Raw genomic sequence first — 24664 nt, 5'->3', positions numbered from 1 at the left:
TCCAGTGGGTTTTTTAAAAATATTCTCTGTTCTGTTACATGGTTGCAACATTTTGTACTGGGTTGACAATACTTCAGTAAAGCTGCCTCCTACTGAAATTTTGTGCAGCTGCGCAGGATCTGTAAATGTTCTGCGGTGTTTCTGAATAAACAGGGCAATGTAACAGTCTGTCATGGTTTAATCCCAGCGAGAACTAATTATTGCACAGCCCCTTGCTGACTCCCCACCTCTGCTGGGATGGAAGGGAGAATCAGAAAAAGTATGACTTGTGGGTTGAGATAAGAACAGCTTAAACATTGACAAAAAGTAAAATACTATAATAATTATTATTTTAACATTTATATTTTAATAATAGTATTATTAATGGAAAGGGGAGGGGCAAAGGAATAAAACCCAAGAAAAGAGTGACACACGATACAATTGCTCAGCACCTGCCGAACAATGCCCAGCCCCTCCACCAGCAGTGACTGGTGGCTCCCAATCAGCTCCCCCTGATTTATACAGTGGGCATGATATTCTGTGGTATGGAACATCCCTTTGGCCAGTTTGGGTCAGCTGCCCTGGTAGTGCTCCCTCCTGGCTTCTTGTGCACCTGCTGGCTGGCAGAGCATGGGAAACTGGAAAGTCTTTGACTTAGTGTGAGCACTATTCAGCAGCAATTGAAACTTCAGTGTTTTATCAACATTATTCTCTTAAAAAGTCCAAAACACAGCCCTGTACCAGCTATTAAGAAGAAAATTAACTCTGTCACTCACAGGTGAAAGCAAGACACGGGGAGAGATTATTAGATGGTTTTGTTTTGTTATGCTACAATATTTAATATCTGAAGGGAGAGCATTCTAAGTATCTTAATGGGACATTGATTGGTAGTATTTCAGATTTTTATTTTTTTAACAGCTCATGATCACTTTCTACCATCATTTCACTTTCCATGGAAAGAGTCTGCCTAGAGAAACATTAGAAGGATTTGCTTATTAATTAATTATTTTGTTGTTGCTTGTATTTGTTTAGGCTGTAAGATAATCCATTCTCTTCTCAATGTAGTTTTGTTCCCTATAGAATGTTTTAGTGCTTTATCTGGGATCCAGTTGTTTTGAGACATGTTTTATTGATCTCATGTGAAGCTTTGTTTATTTTTTTTTCTGTGAATATCTGTAAAATGTACCTTCTCTCAGTGCAAATCTTGAGTGTCTGAGTTGTATATGGAGCAGTTCCAAGCGGGGGAAGAATTCTTTCTGGAAGGGATAATGAAAATAATTCAGATACCAGTGATATTGCATGAAGCCACTAATCATGTCTCTGTCAGCCTTTCACTGTGCCAAGCTACTCAGGGCTTGAAACACACTGGGAATCCCCTGAATGTTCCATACCCACATATTCAAAGTGGCACTGTGTGCAGGAAGCTGCCCTCCAAAAGCATAATGGTCCCTTCCACCTCCCAGCCCTCCAGCAGCAACCTCTGCTGAGATTCTTCTTAGCAGACCTCTGTAAATCTCTGCTTCATTTCTGCACCCATTTAGAGGATGCACAGTACCAAAAAGTATGCTGCAGAATGTGTGACCTAAATTGAGCATCAGTCACATTTTATTTCAAATTATCCGAGTAATTTTTGGTTTACATTTTCATTCAAATCTTTTGGGAGCCTCTGGCTGCTGTGTTTTGCTGGGAAACACCAGCATTTTTAATTTTAAAATTTTTTGTTGTGCTCAAAATTCGGACAAAATATTCAGTACTTTTGCCTGATACAGAATCAAACATCAGTATTTCAAACATCAGTAATTCTCACAGAGACAAGAACTTATTTTTCTGACCACCATAGTTTTGTTGAGTAGAATAGTAAGAGTACCCTAAGTAGCTAGGTAAAAGTTCATTTAATCAATCAGTTTGAATGTGTTGTGAAAGATATTTTTAAGGGGAGACTTTCTCAAATCAAAAGTACAGGGGAACTTTTCTGTTGCCTTGTTGACTTCTTATTCTGCTTACCCCCTATCCTTTGCTACTTATGATTCTTCTGAATCATAAGGTACTAACATAATAGTCAAAACTTATTGTGATTCTTCTGTCAGTTAGTCCTTAGACTAAATACCACAATCTCTTCCTTTACAGAGCTTAATTCTACTCTCTTCTTCTTTGTATCAGCAAAACAAAACAAAAATATCTATGGCTTGGTTGCACATAGGCTGTTTCTGGATACCATCGTACAATAGAAAAAGATTTTCCATTTTTTCAGAATAGTAAAAGATTATTGAATTCTAGAACTAGCATCCCAACTCATGCTTATAGATGCAGTTTTAGGTTTCATTTAAGTTATGGCATCTTTCTCTTTCTCTGCATGAACAGTGCCTGAAACTATAATAATTAATATTAACAAGGATAATATTGTGTTAACATAAAATATTATTTTTTAAATACATTTGAATCTTCCAAATCATAATGATAAGATTTTTTTATTACTATATAGTGTTACAGTTAATTATTCTGCAGATGACCTTTTGGCAAATACTCTGTAGTGATTGGTACGTATCTCAGTGTTAAAAGTCAGCAGAAGATTAATAGTATTTCTTCCCTTGCTCTCCGTCTAAGAGCACCATGAGCAACTTGCATGGCATAGCCTTAAGTTGCTATCCCACAGAGATATAATTTCACCTTTGGTGGTAAGGCATGATAATAGAATGCAAGCCTTTGACACAAATAATAAAGATATTTACAGGTGCCTAACTTGCTGGCTGAGTATTTCAACTCAGGCTCCTAAGGGAACTAGGACATAGACAGTAATGGAAAAGGCTTTTTTGCCCAGTGTTGGGCATTGCAGAAGAAATTCCTGGTTCAAATGCAAAATAACTGAAGTTATATACTTCTCCTGCAAGACAAAATGCAAATGTACTTACAGTTTTGGAGAAAACAATTATATCTGTTCCTATGATGGCAGACATAACCTCAGGACCTGTAGAAATTTGTGGCTAGTCTGCATGCTGTGATTCTTTCCCCAAAGCTTTGCCTGAGTTTCACCTAGAGAGCCCACCTGCTCTTGGTGACAGCTGAAAAGCTTTTTGCATGGTTGCTCACAACCCGTGAAATCCATCAGGAGCCAGTGGAAATTGCCTTGTGTCTGCTCACCCTCTGTGCTCTTCCCATTCCTACATCCTCTTTTCTGTTCAACTGATACTCCTCTTGATTCCTTTCCCTATTCCCCAGAGCTAGGGTGCCACGTTGTTGCTTCATTTTGTAGCTGCTTCTTCATTAAAGTGCTTCTGCTGAGCATAAAGAGGCCCTTATTTGAGCAAGTACATCGGGGGGAGTAACCTATATCAGGTTCATTTAACAGGGAACATTCTCCCCTACTTTTGCTATAGTTAAGACAGTCATGGAGGCAATGATTTCCTTTTGCCATTACTGTGTTCTGTCACAGGAGGACATGGAATCTGGGAAGTTGTCTGACCTTAAAGAGCAAGAAGTGGAATTGCATTTTGTCCAGGAATTGTAAAGCTTAATTTCTGTCTGATTCAAGTAGGCTCACATATGATGTTCATTGCTATCTCTTCAAAATAGGCAAGGAAAGTACATAGAACCTTATTTCTGCCTTTCAAATGTCTAACTTCCACCTGACTATTTCCACAGCTCAAGAATTCTCTCAGAAAACTGGAAGCATCTCTTGCTTTCCATCAGTGACAGACTGACCATAACAGTGAGGTGCTTTACCAAATACCAGTGCCCTATAATGTCATGTATACATATACATACATATATATACATATATATATATATATGTGTATATATATATATATACAGTGATATATCAAAATTAAGTGGCATACATTATAGGTTTTGGGATTGAGTCTCCATGATCTTGCATTAATCCAGTTCTTTCACTACCTAGTGCAAGGTTCTCAGCATCAGAGCACCCAATCACTCATATAGCAATGAGTATATAAATATAATATATAAATACAATGAGTACGTAAAGTGTTCAAAAGAATTGAATTAAAACACATAAATGCACACTTCAGCAACTTGGAGGACATTAATTTAAAATGTCAGTGCTCACATATACTTGCCATACTAGCAAGGCCGTCTCCTTTGTCAGTATTAACTACTCAGCATAAGCTCACTGATAAAATTAACAAGTCATAAAATCAACACTCTGTTCTAGGAAGCTGGAGTAATCATACAGAATGGGTTTTCACAATACAGTGGGTTTTCAAACTAAAAATTATCATGGTAGGAAGAATAATCTTTTAGGAGAAGATTCTATTAGAACTTAAGTGTTGCATCTGCTTTTCATTAACAAAAATCTCTTAGCTCAGTGACTGAAGAGTCTTGAAAGAGAACTGCTATCTGGCAGAGGGGAAAGGAAAATAAAATGGGGCTGCAGCCTAAGTGTGGGGTCAAGGCTAATGGGAACACCAGAACCACTCCTGATGGATACAAGATCCAGGGATGTTTTTGATGGAAATAACCACAGAGGTTATTTAGTGCATGTGATGGCTTAATACACAGAAAGAATAAATAGATTTGCCTGGCAAGAAAGCAAAGAAAATTATATACAAAGGGCTGAAACACATAACATTTTAATAAGAACATCATTGAGTGCATGTAATAATATTCTGTGGGGTTCGTCCTAAACATGTCCAAAGAGTAATAAAGTAGCATGACTTTGAAAGGAAATGCAGGCTTTTTGGAACAATATTTCAGAAGTTTTGATCCAAAACAGATAAAAATATTCTGAAGTACAAAGACTCACAAACAGGATTAGAGCTGTATTAACCCACTGTGATATGAAAAAGTAACACTGCAGGTGCTATGGTAAACCCATTTGTAATTTTTTACAAGTGACTAGAAAAAGTGTTGTTGTTGTTGCTATTATTATTATAACACTGCAAGCCTGTGTAGGAGCCTCATGTAGATCAGGACTCCATTGATCTAGGTATTTTGCGAGCAGAGGTCAAAATACTAGTTCCAGCCTAATAGAAATATTACATGGTTTAGTAATAGATTTTCACAGAGTTTGATTTGGAAGTCCTAGCCTGAAGTATTCCTGACAGTCTAAAAAACTGGGTCTGTAGACAATCTCAGAAAACCCCTCAAAAATTGAAATATGTTGTCCTAACAACATAATACCTTCATTTCCCACTTGGCTTATTTTGAATGTCTCCAGGACTTCATTAATCTTGGCAACTCTGGAGTCCGGGAAATCTGTATGTAAAATTTATATTGAAGAATAAAAAGTTGACCTTCAGTTCTAATAGTAGAGATCTAAAAAATTTCATTACTTGTCCTAACTACTTTGGTGTAAAGTTGCAGCCTTTTTTTTTTAAAAAAAATCAGATCTAACCTTTGAACTCTCCATTTTACTGCAGATCCTACTTGTATTGCAGCAGGTGAACTAAAATTATGTTTCTATATTTATTCTGAAGTAATTATTGAAGTGCAGCAAGTAGAGGATTCCATTTGTAATAGGATTCTTATTTACCTGGAGAGGAAGATAAGCATATGTGAGGATGGAACCACCTCAGAGCTGCATGGTTACAATAAGGAGTAGCATCAAACAGAAGAAAAGGTGGAAGGAGTGCTGCCTTGGGGCACCACAAAATATGAGGGAAAGGCAAGGAAAATAAGTGTAGTTGTGTGTTTCTTTTCCACCCATCTCTTCTTTGTTCACACAGTACTGACCTTTGGTGAAGGATATGAGGAGTACATTGCACATTCTGTAGTGTGGAGATCTATATGTTAGATCTTCAGAGAGTCCCGAAATGCAGCAGTGCTGGTGCAGAGTCCTAAATCCTTTCAAAGTTCACTCTGATTTTCCTTAGTTCCCCAGGATCACCTGGTAATAAGCAAGTTAAGGAGGCTTTATATCAGAAAGCCAAACCTCTGCCCTGATGGCATGCCATCGGTGAATGGATACACCCAGGGAAGTTTCAGGGGCCATTTCTTACTAGACCAACACCCTCTGCCAATTCTGGCTACTCAGGAGGTTATCCAGCTTTGTTTTACAGGCAGAAGGTAAGATGCTTCAGCCTCATAGGCAGAATTTAAAGCTCAGTGTTGGTGTTAAACAAATCCAGACATGTGAATTCCAAGAACCATTGTATACACAATGCAGGATATTGAGTCCCAAATGGAAAATTACAGTCCTGACAGTAGAGATGAACACTAACAAGAAAAATGAAAAAAAAAACAAAACAAAACCCAACTTAATATGAAACCAAACCCCAAATTTATGGTTCCAAGCCCTCTGCTCGTGCAAAATTTCCCTTTACACCAGTATAGGAATTTGTCCAAGAGCCATAAAATGAGTTCATCACTCCTTGGGCTACACTTTGGCTCTTGTATCCAAGAACAATATTTTAAGCATGGCTTGAGGAATAATTCAACATACGAACTTGATGAGAACAATTCAGGATTTTGCAAGTTCCATAGGAATGAGGTTTTTTTTTTCCTCCAGTAATAGTAGTTACTTGTATTTTTAATGATTGTGTTGCATGTTGTTTGATGGATGCCTCATTTCAGAAGCAATACTTGTTTCAAATCATAGAATGATGTTGTGGCACAAGTAAGGAGAAAAAAACTAGAATTCGTGGAGGGAAAACAACAGAGAATTTTTTCCGTTCTATTTTAGTGAAACTTTTATCTTGTGTTTTCCAGTTTATGTAAACAAATTATGGCCCAGAGAAAGTGTGAAGCAGAAAACATCATCAAGACTACAGAAGAGAAGGAATATGAGTACAAGGATCTTGTCATTGCCTTGTTTATTAGCATCTGGGGGGAAGGGGGAAGAGGCTGTCTTACAAAATTCAAAGAACTGGAACATCTGAGACATTTAGCTAGAAATTGTGACGCTCCCATGCAGTGTACTTTATAAAATATACTTTTGTGACTCACAAGGGAGAAGTAGTGCTACAAACCAAGCTCTGTTTGCTCCCATTTTCTCCTGTGATGTAATTTGACATGACCGATAGAGCCAGACATGCTATGTTAACCTTCAGTAAATTTGAAGAAAAATGTGGTTTTCGGTAAAATATGGGAAAAAGTTGCAATCTTTAGTAACTAAGAAATAGCTTTCAGATTTGACAATAGCAGTAAGAGATTTCCCAGTGAACACAGACTGTCTTATGTGGTGTGGTATTTTGGCTTTCAGAGTCTGTGCTCAAATTCCTGCAACTTGTTGATATTTACTGTGCTGTTCATCTGGCATCTCATCACATTATACCTCCAACCCTCACCTGCAAAAGCAAAAGAGTTTTGAATTTTAGCTGTGACACAGATCTGTAGAAGCCAGTTTTCCAGTGCATATTAAAGATTATTTTTAAAACCTCCTTAGCCCTGGTAGCCCAAACTACTTAGGATTAATATAAAAGTGGAATTTGATATATTATAAACCACTTTGAAAATCAGAAAGGCAGTAGCTGCAATTCATTAATATTGCATTGCAAAATTGTTTTGCTGTTGACTTGGACAGATTAGATGATCATCCTGGAGCCTGTGAGGACTTTAACATGAGTCATTCCAGCTGCTTGTCTACTGGTACTTAATATCTCTCTTCATCTGCTGGTACAACCAGCAGACATTCAGATGTGGAAACTGTGGTAAGGTAAGGGATATAGTGGCAAGTTTTTGTAAGGACTTCAATATCAAAGAACCTCACATGAGCTCTCCATTCTGAGCTGAAAGTCATGCCACTGGAGTGACCAGTAACTATTCTGTGGCATAACTTGCTACAGAAAATTAGGAGAAGGCAGAGTGTTTTAGAAAGGAGGGTCATCTGATTCAACAGATCTTCTCTGGCTTTTCCAATCTCCTTGCTTTTTCACTAAGATCCTGAATTCCTCTCTTCAGAAATGAATTTAGATCTATACTGAATTTACTGAAATACACTGTTCAAAGTGTCATTCCTTCCAATTTTCCACAGCGTATCTCCCTTTCTCTTAGCTTAGGTGTTTGTTTGTTGTTTAACACCAAAATACCTTATCATTTTGAATCAAAAGACACTGTACTTAAAAGGAATAGACTTTTTTTTGTTCATACACACTTTATCTGTGAAACCAAAAAGCTGTTATCCATTCATTTTAAGTGCTGCAGATTTCTACTCAAGTTAACTTCACTTCTATCTTTCTGATAAGAGATCTTTCTTTTAATCAGAGATGTGAATCACGTCATCTTCTTTACAGCACTCATCTGATCTCACATCCAGTGCACTTCATCTTCTTTTCTTAGAAGAGTAGATGGCCTGTAGTGCAATAACTACTACAGTTTATTAATTATCCTATTTGTCTGGCCCAAATTGATATTGTGTTGTGTAAAACATAACAATAGGCACCATTTCTGTATCTGTTCAACTTAACATTTTAAGATCTTTGGATGATGCTGAATTGCAAGATGCTCTAGATCATTGTTCTATTTTAATTTCATGTGGTATCTCCGCGTCATTCCATCTTTATGCCAGAATTATTTCTAGCCCTGCATAAGCATTGCTGAGAGGTTTAGTAAGGACTGCATATTGCAATATGTGGCCCATCTATACAGAAACTAGGAATAACTTCTCCAAAACCCCTTCTAGTCCAGGATTCTGTCACTGTGAGAAACTAGTAACTGTGGAATAGTATGGAAACATGCTAAACACATATTAATATTTTCCTCGAGTACTCTCAGCCTCCAGTATCTGCAGCTCCAGAGCTCCCTAGGCCAGAGACAGTAACTTCATATTTGATAACCCTTGTCAGACTTTATCCTTCATCAATTTGTTTAATCACTTTTTGATCCCATTGGCAGTATCCCATGTCAGTGAGTTCCACAAGCAAATGTACATTAGGTGACAGGGTGCCTCTTTTTTTTCATTATGAACCTGCCATTTACACATCTTTGGTAACTTCTCGTTGTTTTGTTGCATGAACATCAGAGTAACTGGTCTTTCTTCATCTTCTCTATACTGCTCGTGGTTTTATAGAGGCTAATGAGAAGAATTTTGTCTCCATGACACAAAATTTTCACACAATAATGAACTGATATTGAGCAGTTGAAGAGAGAATTTAGAGTGTAATAAATGTTGTAAGACCACGTTTCACTTTTCTGACAAAACCACTGATAGAATTAATAAATAAGGGTTAAAAGTGAAAATGAAAGGACACATTTTTTGCTATTGTCTAATAATATGCCTTATTTTATAAATCAGTAACCTCTTGTATGGAGTGGTATGGCTTATTATGACTATGAAAATAATATATTTCTTTTCTGCAAGTAGACATGCAGGACTGATATTTCAAGAGAAGACATTGACTTCATCTGCAAGGCCAGGGCATGAAAGAAATGAAAATAACAATTATTGATTTTTTTTTTTCCTATGCTAAGAGAAACATTTACCAGCTTTACGAGGGGGAAAGAGCAGATGTTCAGCAAGAGAGGAGAGGTTTTCAGTTTTAGCAATAAGACATGATAATTTTTGCAAAGAACATTTCTTTGCAGTTATATCATCCTGAGATGGGAAAACAAGTCAGAAGACCAAAATATAAATAGTGAAAAATACCCTAAAATGGCACTATCTTGCAAGTATACTGGATTTTTTTTAGGACAGGGTGAACAAATGATTCAAAAGATTCAGCTCCTTTCTAGTTTGACAGACTAAGGTGCGGTTGTGTTAAAGAGATTGAATATATACTTGTCACATGACTTTTAATTTGGACATATGCTGAACTATATTGCTGCACTCAAGTCTACCACCCTGAATTTCAAAAGGCCTGAAAACAGCAGGACTGTGGAAAGATACACCAGACAAGCCAGACAGGACGTTGGGACAGGATCAGGACTGAACCCCTGACAGTCATTCAGCTTCACTGGGCTAACAAAGTAAAGAGATTACTTTTATTCTCTTGGCAGAAAAAGCATCACTAGTCTTTACAGAATATACAAAGTGCTATGACACATTACTGAAATGTCACTCTGCAGGAATCGTGGGAACATGGGAACGTGAAATGTTAATGAGGAAGTCTGTTTTCCAAGGCTATGCAATTGGTTGCTGTGCTTTTTAGTGCATGAATTCAGAGTAATCTACTACTTAAAGCCAGAAATTAGGGGAAAAAAAGATAATAAGAAAAGGGTTATGTAACAGAACGCCTGCAAACACTGGGAATTCCATTTGATGTCCTCTCCAGGGGTGCTGGAGCCTCCCCAAACATGGTCACTGGCATTTAGGAGGAAGACTGTTCTGACTGGTCTCTGTCCTGTCCCTTGTTAGCTGTGCAGCACCCTGCAGCTGGGTTGTGGAGCCCCAAAGCAATCCATCGCCCCCAGCACCACAGCCCCCAGTGAACTTACAGTTACACTGGGCTGCAGCTGGCATGCATTGCAAAGAAGCAGCCAATCCCTCCTCATGGTACTCAGATGAATAAACCTGGTGTGAATTGATTAAATGGGCATCTTAGCAACAGTACTGGTTGATTTGCCTGAGGGTCAGAAGGTTCTGCAAGAGATCTTGATGGAGTGACTTAAGGACAGCTGCATGAAGTTCAACAAGGCAAAGTGCTGGGTTCTGCACTCAGTCCACAACAACCCCATGCAGTGCTACAGGCTGTGGGAGGAGTACTTTAAGAGCTGTTCCATAGAAAAAGACTTAGGGGTACTGGTCAGCAGCAGCTGAACATGAGCCAGCACACACCCAGGTAGCCAAGAAGGCCAATGACATCCAGGACTGTATCAGACATAGTGTGTCCACCAGGACAAGGACAGTGATTGTCCCACTGTACTCCACACTGTTAAAGCCACACCCCAAATCCTGTGTCCAGTTCTGGGCCCCTTGCTCTGAGCTACTGAAGTGTGTCCAGAGTGGGGCAACAGGGCTGGTGAAGGGTCTGGAGCACAGGCCTTACAAGGAGCAGCTGAAGGAGCTGGGGTTTTTTTGTCTAGAGAGGAAGAAGCTGAAGGGAGAATTTATTGCTCTCTATAACTGCCTGAAAGGAAGTTGTAGTGAGGTGATGGTTGCTCTTTTCTACCATGTCTCAAGAGAAAGGATGAGAGGAAATGGCCTTAAATTACACCAGGGAAGGTTCAGATTAGAAAATAATTTTTCTCTGAAAGAGTGATTAGGCACTGGAAAAAGTAGCCCAGAAAAATGGTGGCGTTACAGTCTCTGGAAGTGTTCAATGGGCATCTGGATGTGGCACTTGAGGACATGGTTTAGGGGTGATTATGGTGATGCTAGATGATCTAGAACTAGATGATTAACTAGATGAGGAAATAGACAATCTTTCAGGTTTCTGATGACCTTGGCAAGTCTGTGTGATGATTCTGTGTGAAATAATCTGTGATTATTTCTTGCGCCTTTCCTGGCCTGTGGCTTGTGTCTTATCTGTGCAGCTCCACATACCCCTTGTGCCTTCCATATCTCTGTAGGCTGGCTTCCCCCAGCTACACCCACTGTCTTCTGTTTCCAGCAGGAATACAAGGCTTCATTTGGTTTTCTCTGTAAGAAAAACCATTCTCTCTTCTCTGTAAGAAAACCATTTTCTCACAATCATCAGACACAAGGCCTTGGATTTCTATGGCAGCTGGACCATGAAGTTGGAATAGTGAACATTTCAGGGTATAGACAGATATATTTTTAATTGGAAGAACTTAAACTATAAAATCAGAGGCCCTGCTTCAAGACTAAGACATGGTCCTTCTATAGCAGGCCTAGAAGATTAATGTTTGCAAATAGATTAAAACAATGTCAAGGCCAGCTTCTCTGGCACCTTTCAAAGTGCTAAATTCACTGAAAAGATGGTTGCTTAAAGTGGTGACAAGTGTTAATGACATTGTGTAGTGGAAAGTGCAACATTTCATACATGGGACATTGTGGTAGTTTTTCCTTAGAAGAGCTTCTTTGGAGAACACAACAGCTCACTGATCTGGCATAGCAGTCTCCTCCCTGTGGATTGTTTGCACGTTGCAGAGGCTAATTAACCAGGTTTTCCAGCCCAGTATTGCTAGTAAAAGCAGCTAGTAAAAGCTAGCTAGAATATAGTGAAAGGCTATAGCTGTGCTAGGGTGTACTTTCATAAATTGGCATTTGGAAGTAAGTTCTTAAGTCTGTATTTCTGTAGAAGTACAACTCTAAATAAAACAGGATTGTGATATTATATGGTATTATGGTGATAATGCAGCTGCTTTAAGGTAAGTATCAAGAAAACCTACTTTAATTTGTATACATAAAATGGTCATACAGCCACATTATGAATTTTAAAGTGATAACATATTAAGTTAAAACTCTAATGCTTTTAATCCTGTCATAACTTTAGCTAGACTGAATATAAAGGCTTTATTTAGGCATAACTGTAGCCTGTACAGCACAAAACCATTTGAAATGTATGTGTATCAAGCAGCACTGAAATTACAGTGTGTGTGGCAGGGACCTTACACTGCATAATACTGGTGATACCTGAGAGCTTTGTAATAACCTGCATTTCTTATTAAAGGATATGCTGAAGGCATCTCTTTGAAGCACTCAGAACCTTTAAACTTTGGTCAGTGAAGTAATGTTCTCATTCACTGGTTCCTCTTGGAAAAAACCTCCTAACCTTGTTGAGAGTATGGCAACAACAGCAAAAAGGCACCCCACCTCTCTTCACTGCTGCTATGGCACAACCCTTGGGCACTTGGACTCTTAAGATAAAAATCAAAAGAAGCTCTCAACAGACACAATTTGTTTCAGGCACCCTGCAAACAGTTGTGTCAAGTCCTAGGCTTCAGTTCAAAAAGCTCTGAAGTATGTGCTTCACTTTAGACATACAACTAGCAGAGCCCTTAATTCTTTTCTGAGCTGAGTGAGTGTTGACTCAGTAACCATTGACTTTTAATAGAGAAGGAAACATGCATTTTGAAGAAATGCCTTTGGCCCGTACTTGTGGTTTCGGTGGAACTGAGCTAAAGTGCAAGGTGCTCTAAGACCATGGTTAGATGCACAGTGTGCCACACATGGCCAGTGTTGCCAAGGTTATCTTATAACATAATTGCAGTGCCATCTGTCAAGAAGACCACCCTGTATATACTTTTGTTGATACCTTAAAAGGCAATAAATTGTCTTCATTGCAGTGCCATCTGTCAAGACCACCCTGTATATACTTTTGTTGATACCTTGAAAGGCAATAAATTCTATCTTCATAAAGATATTGAGGTGTTTGAAGTAACATGAATGATAGAGATGGAGAGACCTCAGGACTTCTCAGTACTGGTCAAGCCCTCTGTCCGGTGAACTCTTGTGCCTTCAGGGACATGAATGGATACAGCTCCAGGCAAGATGATCTGGGAATAGCACCAATGAGCCCTGTGCCTTGTGCTTACCTGTAAACTGAATTCTTGGTGTCAATACTAACAAGTCAGTCTTGCTACAACTGCCAAGAAAGACAGCTAGGTGTGATGTTACAGATCAGAGGTGATGTTACTCTAGAGGAGATTGTCCTTCATTTTCTTGAGTGGCATTAAAAACTCAGCATGGAATCCTACCAAAAATAAACTGGATCTGTAGTGAAAAAACATAAGATTTGAAGAGTGGTTGGGGATTTTTTAAATTGTTTTTTCAAAATCTCTTGATTTAAGATGTGACAAAAAAAAAAAGTAAGGTCACATATTTTATTGCCTATGGCTTTCATTAATTTTTAAAGGAATGAGTCAAATTGCTGAACAAAACCAGTAGCAGAGATTATATGATGAGCAGATGTAAGAGCCATTTTAATATTTAATGAGACCAAAACGTTCTCATCACTAATGATCTTTTCATGGCACTTGCCTTTTGAATGGGTGTATGTGGCTGCATGTTTCTAAAGGACTAACATTTTTGTCTTTCTAATTAAATACCTCTCAAGACTGGCTTAAAATTGGTAGTGGTTTGGAAGTGTTTGGTTGTCATGTCAGTTTAGGTTATGATAAGGTGGGAAACTGAGTGTTTGGTTGCATCTCAGCATATTGGTGTGTTCAACCTCCCCACATATTTGAGGGGCTTTTCAATCAAAGTTGATGAGAAATACCAAAGCACAGAGCTTTACAACCAGTCTGTTTGCCAGGGAGATAAACTGTTAACATAGAGACAAATCGGCCAAATTGGAAAAAGCACTTAAAAATGTGTATCCATTCTCTATCAGTGCAGTGCAGACCCAGCACAGGAACTGGGTCCCTTTTTAAATGGCTTGGACACCTGTGCATAGCGACCTGCATGGAGTCAGAAGCACATCCACACTGTAGCCAGGAACTGAAACTGGGAGCCCTGCCTGTCATTCAACAACCTGTGAAGTAATATTCCTCCATCACTCACATACATCTAAATGGAGAGAGTAGAAAAAGCACCTCATAATAAACTAAGTCTACGAACATTTTAGCATGACTTTGTGTTTCTATGAAATCAGTAGTGAACATGGATATCACTGCTAATGAACGTGTAGTGATGCACAGGACTCTCATAGCCATTGCTGTGTTTGATATGCTGCACTAACACTGAATTGTTGACAATTCAGTGTTAGTGCAGCATTACCATAACTGGTAATGGATATCCTGTGTGATTTAGAGATAATGTTAACCCTGACTGTTGGGTTTTTCTTCCATTTGCTGTTTGAACATGAGAACAAGAAGGCCATTATTTGTAACAAAAGTTACATGGCAAAGGAGAAATTATATTTTGAATTGACAGAATCCTGAAAGTGTAAATGTGGCTTCATAACGAAATATATTTTCAGAAAGGAAAATGAGTTAATTAAGAATAAGATGTCCTTGAGAAAGCTTTGGTTTTTTTGTTTTTTTTTTTAAATCTTCCTTGGAAATGTTCTCACCTCTCATGGTACAAAAGTAACTAGCATATCTGTATATCTGTATCACAGTACCTCAGCAGCTACACTGCTTAAAATTTACTTAAATAGATTTCTTTATTGATGCGATCCAACCAGAATAGGACATGCCAGGAATAATAAATTTTTTAGAACCTGGAAATCAAAAACTTCAAAAAATTTAGATTAAGGTTAGTAAATCTAAGTCTAAGGAAAGTTTAAAATGCTCTGAAAGCTCTCAGAAAGGCATTAATTCAGTGAAGGTCCCATTCAACAGGAGTTGATTTGAGGTAGGAACCCGTTATCTTACAAGTTGTTTATTATCAAGGGAATATATCCAAAGGACTGGTGTGTTTTGTTGTTTTTTTTTTAATGGACAGGGTAGTTAACATGGAATAAAATAATTTGATATATTATCTGTGGAACTTAACAAGAGAAAATAGCATTTATTCAGATGCTAAAATAGCTTTAATTCAGTCAAAATTAGGATATTCAACCATACAGATCCTCCTACCATTTCATACAGTCAGACCACATTGTCTTCATGCATTTCAGTTGATGTTGCAGAGTTTCTAAGAGAATCATCTTTCCAGATTTCATTTAATGAATCTTTTTTAGTTTCTTGAGTGTTAAAATAGAGAGTGAAACTGGCCTAATTCAAAGTTGGCTGGTAGTGTAATATAGACTTTCCTGTTCCTTAGGTAGGGTGTGCCAAGTAAACATTAAAGACTTCAGAAACAACATCTTTTGAGATTTTTCTTGAGGAACATATTGTGTGGTACTGATTGTTGCTGGGGGAGAGGAGTTGGAACCATGAATCCCCGTTCTTCAAAGCTCCTCAAAGTGAATATTACCAGATTGAAAAAAAAAGAAACCATGGATTCTCCATGTTTGATGTCGTCAGACTGCCTTGTGAGGGTCTGAAGAAACTATTTCTAACTCTTTTATTTTTTTTCTCAGGTTGGGGGTCACACCATGCTGCCCATTCGTTGGATGCCTCCAGAGAGTATAATGTACAGGAAGTTCACCACAGAAAGCGATGTCTGGAGCCTGGGAGTTGTATTATGGGAAATCTTTACTTATGGCAAACAGCCATGGTATCAGCTCTCAAACAATGAGGTGTGTGTAATATTTTCTCAAATTGAATTTGGAAATCTGTTATGCAAATTATTGGTGTAGCGTCTCTGGAAAAAAGACAGCAACAAATTTATTTCTTAAAGGTTAATGCATATATATGGTATTTGTTGTGTTGTCATGAACCATATGCTTGAATTTCTTCTTTTTCATCTTTTTCTCCCCTGAATGGATGGAAGGTGTTCAAGCAGAACTACAGCAGTTGGAATTTAATTTTTCCTTTGCATAGCATAAAGTCTGCCCTGGGTAGACCATGAAACAATGAAAAGGACCTTAGCTATCTCCTGAACAGATGTATCATACATGGTACTGTTTCAGAGTGGTTGTCCTTAACCACAGACAGATTAGATTGAAGTAATCAAGATATCTCTTGATTTCTAGGCAGTCACAAGTATCCCCCTTCCAGAGATTAGCCACAGTGATACTCATATGCTTGCAGAAGGTAGAGAGGAGAGACAATGATGCTCTATGAGGAGCTTGAAAATTTATCCTCCCTCTGAGGTGGTAGTTGGGTAGAGAGAGAAGCTATGGGATTAATTCCCAGCTCTGATTTCCTTATGTGTGGAGTGGTCAATGTGGGTAAACTTAACATGAGTGAAGTTATTGCTCTTTGACCACTTACATTACAGTGAATTTTCCAGATCGTATACTGCTGCTCATACATCTGCCTAGAAAAGCAGTCCTTTCCAGAAATGGCTGCATAGCAGCCACCAGTGAGGCTGCTGTGGTTAAAGTTAACTCTTCCATGGGTGAATTCTATGTAGCTGGCACAGCTGATCCTTTGCTTGTGATTTCTCATAGGTGATTGAGTGCATCACTCAGGGCCGAGTCCTGCAGCGACCTCGCACATGCCCAAAGGAAGTGTATGACTTGATGCTGGGCTGTTGGCAACGGGAGCCTCACATGAGGCTTAACATCAAAGAAATCCACTCCCTCCTTCAGAACTTGGCCAAGGCATCTCCAGTCTACTTGGATATTTTAGGCTAAAGTCTCCTAGCATTTCTTCTTCTGGGCTGCGGGAATGAATGTGCTCAACTGCCACTGAACTACATTAAAATGTGTTCTTAACTTTGACAGTATTAATGACAAAGTTACGGAGAAGCTTTCAAAGGGCAAGCAATGTGTGCTTCTCCATCTGTAGACACAGTATTGACTTTTTAGACATTACCAAGACGTATCTTCTCTCTTTCTCTCAGTTTCTATCTTTTTTTTTCCTTATCTCCTGTCTTTCTAATCAATTTGGCTTCTGCATTATTGTAACTCTGCATAGACAAAGGCCTTAAAAATCCAATCTGTTATATCAGCAGACTCTTCAGTTTGCCCACCACAACTAACAATGCCTTGTTGTATTCATGCCTTTGATGTGGATGAAAAAAAGGGAAAAATATATTTGACTAAAACTTTGTGATTTCTGCTGTATAGCTACTGGGAGTTTCTATGGATTCACCTCATTTTTTTTTGCTTCAGCCTGTGGGTGGAAAAAGAAGACTGGTGTTCTCTGCATGAAGAATGTTCTTTGCAGAGACAAAGCCAGATAGAAAGAAGACACTCTTCTGTGACACACTATCTGGAGGACCTTGGGAAATCAGGTGGCATCCAACCCTACATGAAAACACTGAAGTTATTTGATGGAAGACAAGAAGGGGTTTAGCCATTTCCCTGAAGAGTCTTTCTGAGGACTTAAGGAATTGTTTAAGGAGGTGCTTTGCCAGCACCATTCATTGCCAGAATCAAGTAAAACAAAATAAGATGCTGCCTGCACTGCACGCAATTGTGTTACAACATGATAAAGTAAACACATGCCCTTTTTTTGTCTTCTGGTAGGATATTGTCATGCCACTGGTGTAAAAATGTTCTCCAGCTAGTCTTTTTTAGTAAAGGCTGAAGCTAGATTTAGTTACATACAATATTAATTTCAAGATTACACGTTGGAACTAAGGATTTTGATAGGACAAACTATAAATGCTGAGGCAGGTGTATCTTATGCTGTGCTTGTCCAGCAGCATATTCCTTCCTTCCTCAATCCTTTCTTTTTTTCTTTTTTTAACCGTGCAAACAAAACTGTGCATGGTCTTTGTCGATTAATGCCCTTTGTGCAGAAACAATCACTCATCTCGTAGTACACCCTAGTAGACATAGCAAACTCATAATGATATAACCTATATTTCATTAGAAGGGGCTAATGGAGAACATTAGCCATGTTAAAATGCCTTTACAATGTTATAGATATTATAGGCTGATATAACATGAATAATCTAAAGCACGGAGATCACTGGTTATGTTTGAGACATAGCAGGGGATAAAGATCTCTACAAAAAAAAAATTTACTCTGTGGTTATGGCTTGCTATTCAGAGTGCAAAGATTCTGACCTCAGCGTCATTTTTGTATTGGTACTATTGCTGTCATAACCAACATAAACACTTTATTAAATAATTTATTTTTGGTTGGATTGGCATTGTATGTGTACAACATTTGCATGGCCACTGTGTTGATGACCGCTGCATGAGCATACATGTTGTTTTTCAAACTAGAAGTTGACAATTTGAAATTTAGAGCTAGGATTATTTTTAATATGAATTCTTACAAATGAAAACCTACCTTACCTATTCCTCAAGACTTCTGCCTCCCTCTGTGAGGGGGCGTTATTGCAAAAAAGTGATCTTTCTTTCCATTTTCTCTTTTTATTATTTCTTATTGATATGAGCCAGATCAAAATAGTCCATCTTCGTGTTGGGGATATTTTATTTAATAAATTAAGCATTTTATTTTTGTAAGTGTTCCCATAGCACATTTAATATATAATTTGCTCGCATGTATTATTTATTGAGGCACTTTAAGTTTTTCCTTCAGAAGCTTTTAGAGCTAGCTTATAAAAATTCTGAACATTTTCAGAATAAAACAGTTCACTGGACACTGATGAAGTTTGACCCTTCTCAATGTCATTGAAAAGGCAGCATTACAAATAAACATGACAGTGTAACTATAAAGCCATACTCAGTATTTCTTTAATAAACTAGATGTTATTTCTTAACTGCTACTGAACTGGAAACACATAAAAAGCCAGAGGAAGATTCCTACAAAATGGGCCTTAAGATTTTATCTAGACTGTCTTGGAAGTTCTCACAGAAAACTAGAAAAAGACTGAGCATCCAGTGAAACCCATTCTCTTGAGAATATGAATGTTATATTTTAAAGGAATTTGAAATTGATATTCAAAATAACAGTGGTGGAAAAGAAAGATATCAGAGTCGTCTTACTGTGCAGTGGGAAGAGGGTGCAGTTGGTGGAGGGGGCTGCTAAGTTTCTACCTGCATATTCTGTCTTAGTTCTTTCTGAGAAAAAGGCATCTAAGATGATGCTTTTACTGTAAAAGTGTCTCCAGCCCAAAAGCAAGCAGGTGTGTTTTGCAAGCACTGAAAGAATGTATACCAAAAATAACCACAAGACCCTGAAAATGTACTTAGTGGCATCTTCTTTTTGGTTTACTAGTGAGACTTTTAGAGTCATTTCAGAGAATAAATAGTATTAAAAAGCATTGTGCAATAACATAGCAGTTTGTTAAATTTCTAAAGGACCAAATGTTCTACAGAGCCACCACCTATAACCTTGACCTATATCATTAATGTTCTTGATAGTGCATAAAATGTGTAATCACAGTAGAAAAGCTGTAAACTGTAGCTATACATAGTTTGCGTTTGTTCATGAAAAGATGGGTAAGTGTAGCAGAGTGAGCAGAGAAGAGGAAGAAATATGTTCAAATCACAATGAAGGTTGAGTATATGTGCATATTCATCATGCTTGCACTGTCAGGTAAATTGTGTACACTAAGTAATTATGACAATCAGGCTCATTTAAAAAGTCTTTCTGGACATAGGACTTTCTGTGCTATGAACTGACCATATATATATATATAATATATGTGTGTTTGCATATGGCATATATATATATACACACACATAGCATATACATGTATGCCTATGTCTGTTGTATTTTACTTATATATGTGCAGACATGCATGCACATTATGTATGGGCTGTGTGTATATGTATAATTTACATACACCTCTGTTATTACAAATTATGATTAGAGTGCTATTAATAAATTGATAACGTCTGCTGAGTAACCAAATTTTTTTCTTTTGATATTTCTTTTTCTATATTTGTAAGATTCAACTAACTGGTGTGCAGCAGAGGCAGTGCTAGAATGCCAGAGATTTAACAACGAGCACTTTTCTTCCCCAGATGATTGCATAAAAACATTTCTTCCATTCCCATCTCACTTGTTGACTTCTCACAATGAAATTAACAGATAAGCTTCCAAGCTCAGAAAACAGAGTTTGTTTTACTGTCTTTTCTGGGTTTGCGCTCCTGTTGTTTTATTGTTCTAGCACAATAGTGCAGCTCCATTAGCATTTTGTACTTGCCTGCAGTAACTAAATAATTCCAAGAACGAGTTGGACTATTCACACTGCAACATGACTTGGAGAACAAGAACACTGACATTCAGGAGTAATAATAGTAGCATTCATCGCACTCTGTTCTTCACTCTCAATAGATCTGCAGAACTCAGAACTGACCATGGAGAAAGACACTTGTAAAGCAACAGCATCCCATGATGCCTGATGGAGTCTACACTTTCTAAAGGACTGCATTCATTTTGACCGTAAAGCAAAATATCTATATATTGTCTACAGGTTAATAAGTAACTGCTTATTTTTGATCTTGTTTTTTTTTTTTTTATCCTTGCTATTTTTTATCATTTCCTTTCCTTTTTTCTCTTTCCCTGTCTTTCCTCCTTCTTTCCTTCTCTTTTATTTCTTTCTTTCCCTCTATTTTTTTTTCTGTCTGTACCCTCCTTAACTTTATAAGAGATTGTGGTCAAGGTAGACTTTTACAAAACACTTTGAAAAGAAATTAAATAACCCAAATGACTAAGGTATAATGTATATGTGCTAGAACTAGTCCACATTCGGGTTGTTGAGGCCTGTAACTGAATTTCCAATACTGCTATAAAATGTGGGGGAGAGGAGAAGGGAGGGACTGGAGAGGAAGTTGGGTTGGGATTGCTAAAGAGAGATGAAGGTTTCGATAGCACAGGAAGTTGTATCTTCTTTTTGTGAGGGCTGGAATAAACCACTGCTTCTTTGAGTAAGAGGTCCTTTAGAGCCTTAGTTAAAACACCTTTGTTTGGGCAGGGTGGGGGGATGTGTTGTTCATCACAAATATGAAGCAAAAAAAAGAAAAAAGTCTACATGTTGCAGGGAAAACACTGTGAAATTCACAATAGCAACCAAGTGACTATTTTGCCATCTTTTAAACATATGTCTCAGGAGAAGAAATGGGAAATGATGGGTGTGTTATTTTTCCGTCTATGCATTCTGCACAAGATCTGTGGGGATTTTTTGTTTGCTTGTAGAAGGTTCTGAGTGATGACTGGCTGATATTTTATAGACACTGAATATTTGAGCAAAGATTATGGAAGCTGCTAGTAAGTGAGGCCATTGATTGAAATATGTGAGAAAACAGAACAAATCAAATCTATCCAGAGGCCTAATTCTTGCAGCTTATGTGTATCTTTCTGTAACTTGTAGAAAAGCACCTAAGAATGTTTTATATACAAATAATTTAATTTAACATTTATGTTTAATTGAATCACCAATAGAGAGAGAATCAATTAATTATGAAATATTTGTCCCAGCCCTTCTCTCCACCTATAATTTATGTGTATATATTCTAGATATCACTCCGTTTGTCACTTTAGGTAAAGAGGAAGATATCTACATACAAATATAAATCTCTATATTGTCACCAAATTGTGACCTGGTGTGTAGAGCTATCTTTCTCCTTTCTTTTTTTTCCTTTTTTTAAAAAATTTATTTAATGTGATGTCTCTGTGGAAATATTTAGTGGTTCTTGTTTTGCAGTTTGTTACAAGTAGTCATTGCTTTAAAACTTTCATTGCATCTTGGCTGATTTCAAAGTGATGCCTAGGTATCAGTGTTAAAAGTTTTGTTCGTGAATCATGTGACCAGCTTCTCTCAACATGACATGGAAAGTCTCTTGTATTACAGTGTATTTAATAAAAATGATGTCTTACAATAAACAATGTCATCCAAAAGAAAGATAAAATTATTACTTTAAAACACTAAAAATTTTATGTGGTGTTGTGTGTTGTTTTCTGTTGTTTGAATGCCTTTGTTTACCTCTATTCTTTTTAGGATGAAATTAAGGAAACGTTTGGTATGCTTAGAAGCATGGCAAGTTTGCACTCTAAAACTGTGAAGCAAAAGCAGGTTGCTGAACTCGTAGTTCATGGAAGAGCTGACCAAAATTAATAGGACAAAGGAATGGCCATCCTAATAGTAGACACATTTTTTTGGTCTTCAGTATTCAAAGGAAGGTCCTATTTGCATTCTTGTTCATGTGAGCAGCTGACAGCAAACATCTGCTTATCTTCTAGCAGAAGCAGGCCTTCAGGTATTTTCTGGCACTTTCCTAAAAGTGTCCTTCAAACTGCAGCCCTGTTAAAAATGTAGTTTTTTCTTTTTAACTCATGTCAGTCTTCTATGAATATATTGTGAACAAATATATCATTAAATCCAAGTCCTTGATTAAGATTCAGAACATGGACAATCAAAGGAAGGTTCAGCAACTTTATTGGTGATCACTCCATAATCTGGCTTGATCTCAGTCAAGCCCTTCAAGGCCAGAGTAAAACAATACAAGACCCACTTTGTGAATGTATGTGCTTCCTTCTGCCAAGAGACCTCTTCAAGACAGATGAGCTGGCTATAATCATTCAAAAGGTCAAAGGAAAATAATCTACTGAGGAGAAGCCTCAGGATGAAATCTGTCCAAAACTGAAAATATTATTAAAACACACTAAAAATTTTTGTTGACAGTTCATGTTCATGCAGCGGCTTAGAAATGCCTTACCTACTTTCATGGTAAAATCCTGATGCCTTCTGGATTTGTTGGGTTTTTGCTATCCCAAAAATAAACACCTCTCTGCAGGCAACTGGTTGTGATGAAGTCTGTTTGGGAGCAGTGAGAGCTTCAGAAACCCTCAGCATATAGCATCGTCCTGCAGTCACATCAGCATGGGTGCAACAGCCTGCACACACTCCACCCCCATTCCCTTTCCCCAGGGATTTTTAAGGCTAGGGGCATGTAGCTGCAGCAGGGACAGGACATTACCACTCCTCATGGAGGCTTTGCCTAAGACACAGATGAGCCAGCAGGGCCCATGGAGTGTCTCAGCAGTACACTCAGAACTTTTGCGGCATTACAGCAAGTACCTCTCCTGAGCAGCCCAGCCTACCCAAGACTCCACTTTAGGTTTCCCCTCCCTGGCAACCATCCTGTACCCACAGAGTCCCACTGATCTTTTTAGCTCAATCCCAGATGGGCCCTTGGGCAGGCAAGAAGTGTTGAAGAACTTGCTCATCACTTGGTCACGCAAAGGAGATGAGTTTTGTATCTTCTGCTTTTCTCACCTGGGCACGTACGGCCCTGCAGCATGCAGTGTGTATCAGAGCAGAGGTTCAGTTTAAAAGCAGTGACTGGTGCCATTTTTGTTGCCTTCTGTCCACTGCAACTGTAAGGGTAAAGGTGTTAGTTCAGGTTGCATAATAGTCTTGTTAAAGACTAATGAGGTCCTGAAGCTCCCAAAACATGTCAGACTTGATAGTCTCTTTAAGATCACTCATGCACAGCTCAGCAATATCCTTCCATAGCAGCATCTGAAGATCTCTCAGCTTATCAATGCTTACTTCCTGCATAAAATCCACAGAGAGTTGTGAAACACTGAACAAGTCAGCAAGGAATATGCAACATAAGTCCTGGACCTGGTACCGCTAAATCTCAGCAAATTTCCCCACCTAATTTCATAGTGAAGAAGTCTTTGTGTTAAATGATTCATATAACTTGAACATCATCTTGATCACTGTATTGCTTTAAAGGTGATTCACAGTGCCTCTTGATTGTTCCCATTGGTATTTTTAATGGCTATAATAATTTCCTTTTTAAATGGTGAGAAAGCTTATGTTTAAAAAAAAAAAAAACATGGCCTTATAAAGGACAAAAAAAAAAAAAAACAAAAACGTGGATCTATTCAGAACAGGGTAGGCAGAGTCTACTTAACCAGCTCCCAGGTTTGCTTACCAAAGCAGCTTATTAATATTTGTCATAAACCATTGGTTCTGGCAGGAAAAATTTCATGCAAGAAAGAAAAATATTTGCAGTAAACACCTGAAGAACTACCCAATTAATTTCTATGCTAAGAGCCCCATACTTCAACCTCTAAAGCATAGATTGACATGCACAACAGACAGAGTTTCTTCAGCAATTCATGGCTTTTGAGAGTTGGAAGATTTTAGGGCTTGGGTCTATTTTTATCAGTGATTGAGTAAAGAATACTAGTTAAAAAGACCATAAGCAAAACAGTGGAGAGTAAAACAAATGTTTTACTTTTTTGAACTGATAATCGCATCATGAAAATAAATGCATTTTAACAAGGAATAACAATTTGAACTAAAGAGCATGTGCTCTTTATGGCTGGAATCTGTATTAAATACAATGCAAGGGAAGAAGAGATGAATAAGAAAAGTCAGGGAGTAAGAGTATAAAATATGCTGTAAAAATTAGACATGTAGCTTTGCTGTCCTCCTGTCTGACCTTAAAGACAAATAAAACTGATACTTGGAAAATTGTTTACACATATTTTGAGCACTTGCAACATAGAAGAA

At 37.9% G+C, this 24664-nt stretch overlaps 1 protein-coding gene across 2 annotated transcripts in view; it reads left to right on the top strand.

The window, feature by feature from the left end:
* NTRK2 (neurotrophic receptor tyrosine kinase 2) overlaps positions 1 to 22935 on the top strand; it is a 197471-nt gene extending 174536 nt beyond the window's left edge. For both annotated transcript variants that reach the window (XM_054651801.2, XM_077171951.1), the window contains 2 exons: positions 15744 to 15902; positions 16719 to 22935. In XM_054651801.2, the coding sequence (XP_054507776.1) occupies positions 15744 to 15902; positions 16719 to 16904 (345 nt within the window). In that variant the 3' untranslated portion in view covers positions 16905 to 22935. The remainder of the gene's footprint in view (positions 1 to 15743; positions 15903 to 16718) is intronic.
* Positions 22936 to 24664: the final 1729 nt, after the last annotated feature.

The sequence above is a fragment of the Agelaius phoeniceus genome, chromosome Z, assembly GCF_051311805.1.
Source record: "Agelaius phoeniceus isolate bAgePho1 chromosome Z, bAgePho1.hap1, whole genome shotgun sequence".
Taxonomy (NCBI): Eukaryota; Metazoa; Chordata; class Aves; order Passeriformes; family Icteridae; genus Agelaius; species Agelaius phoeniceus.
Note: the sequence above shows the minus strand (reverse complement) of the source record. Positions and strands in the feature narration are given on the sequence as shown.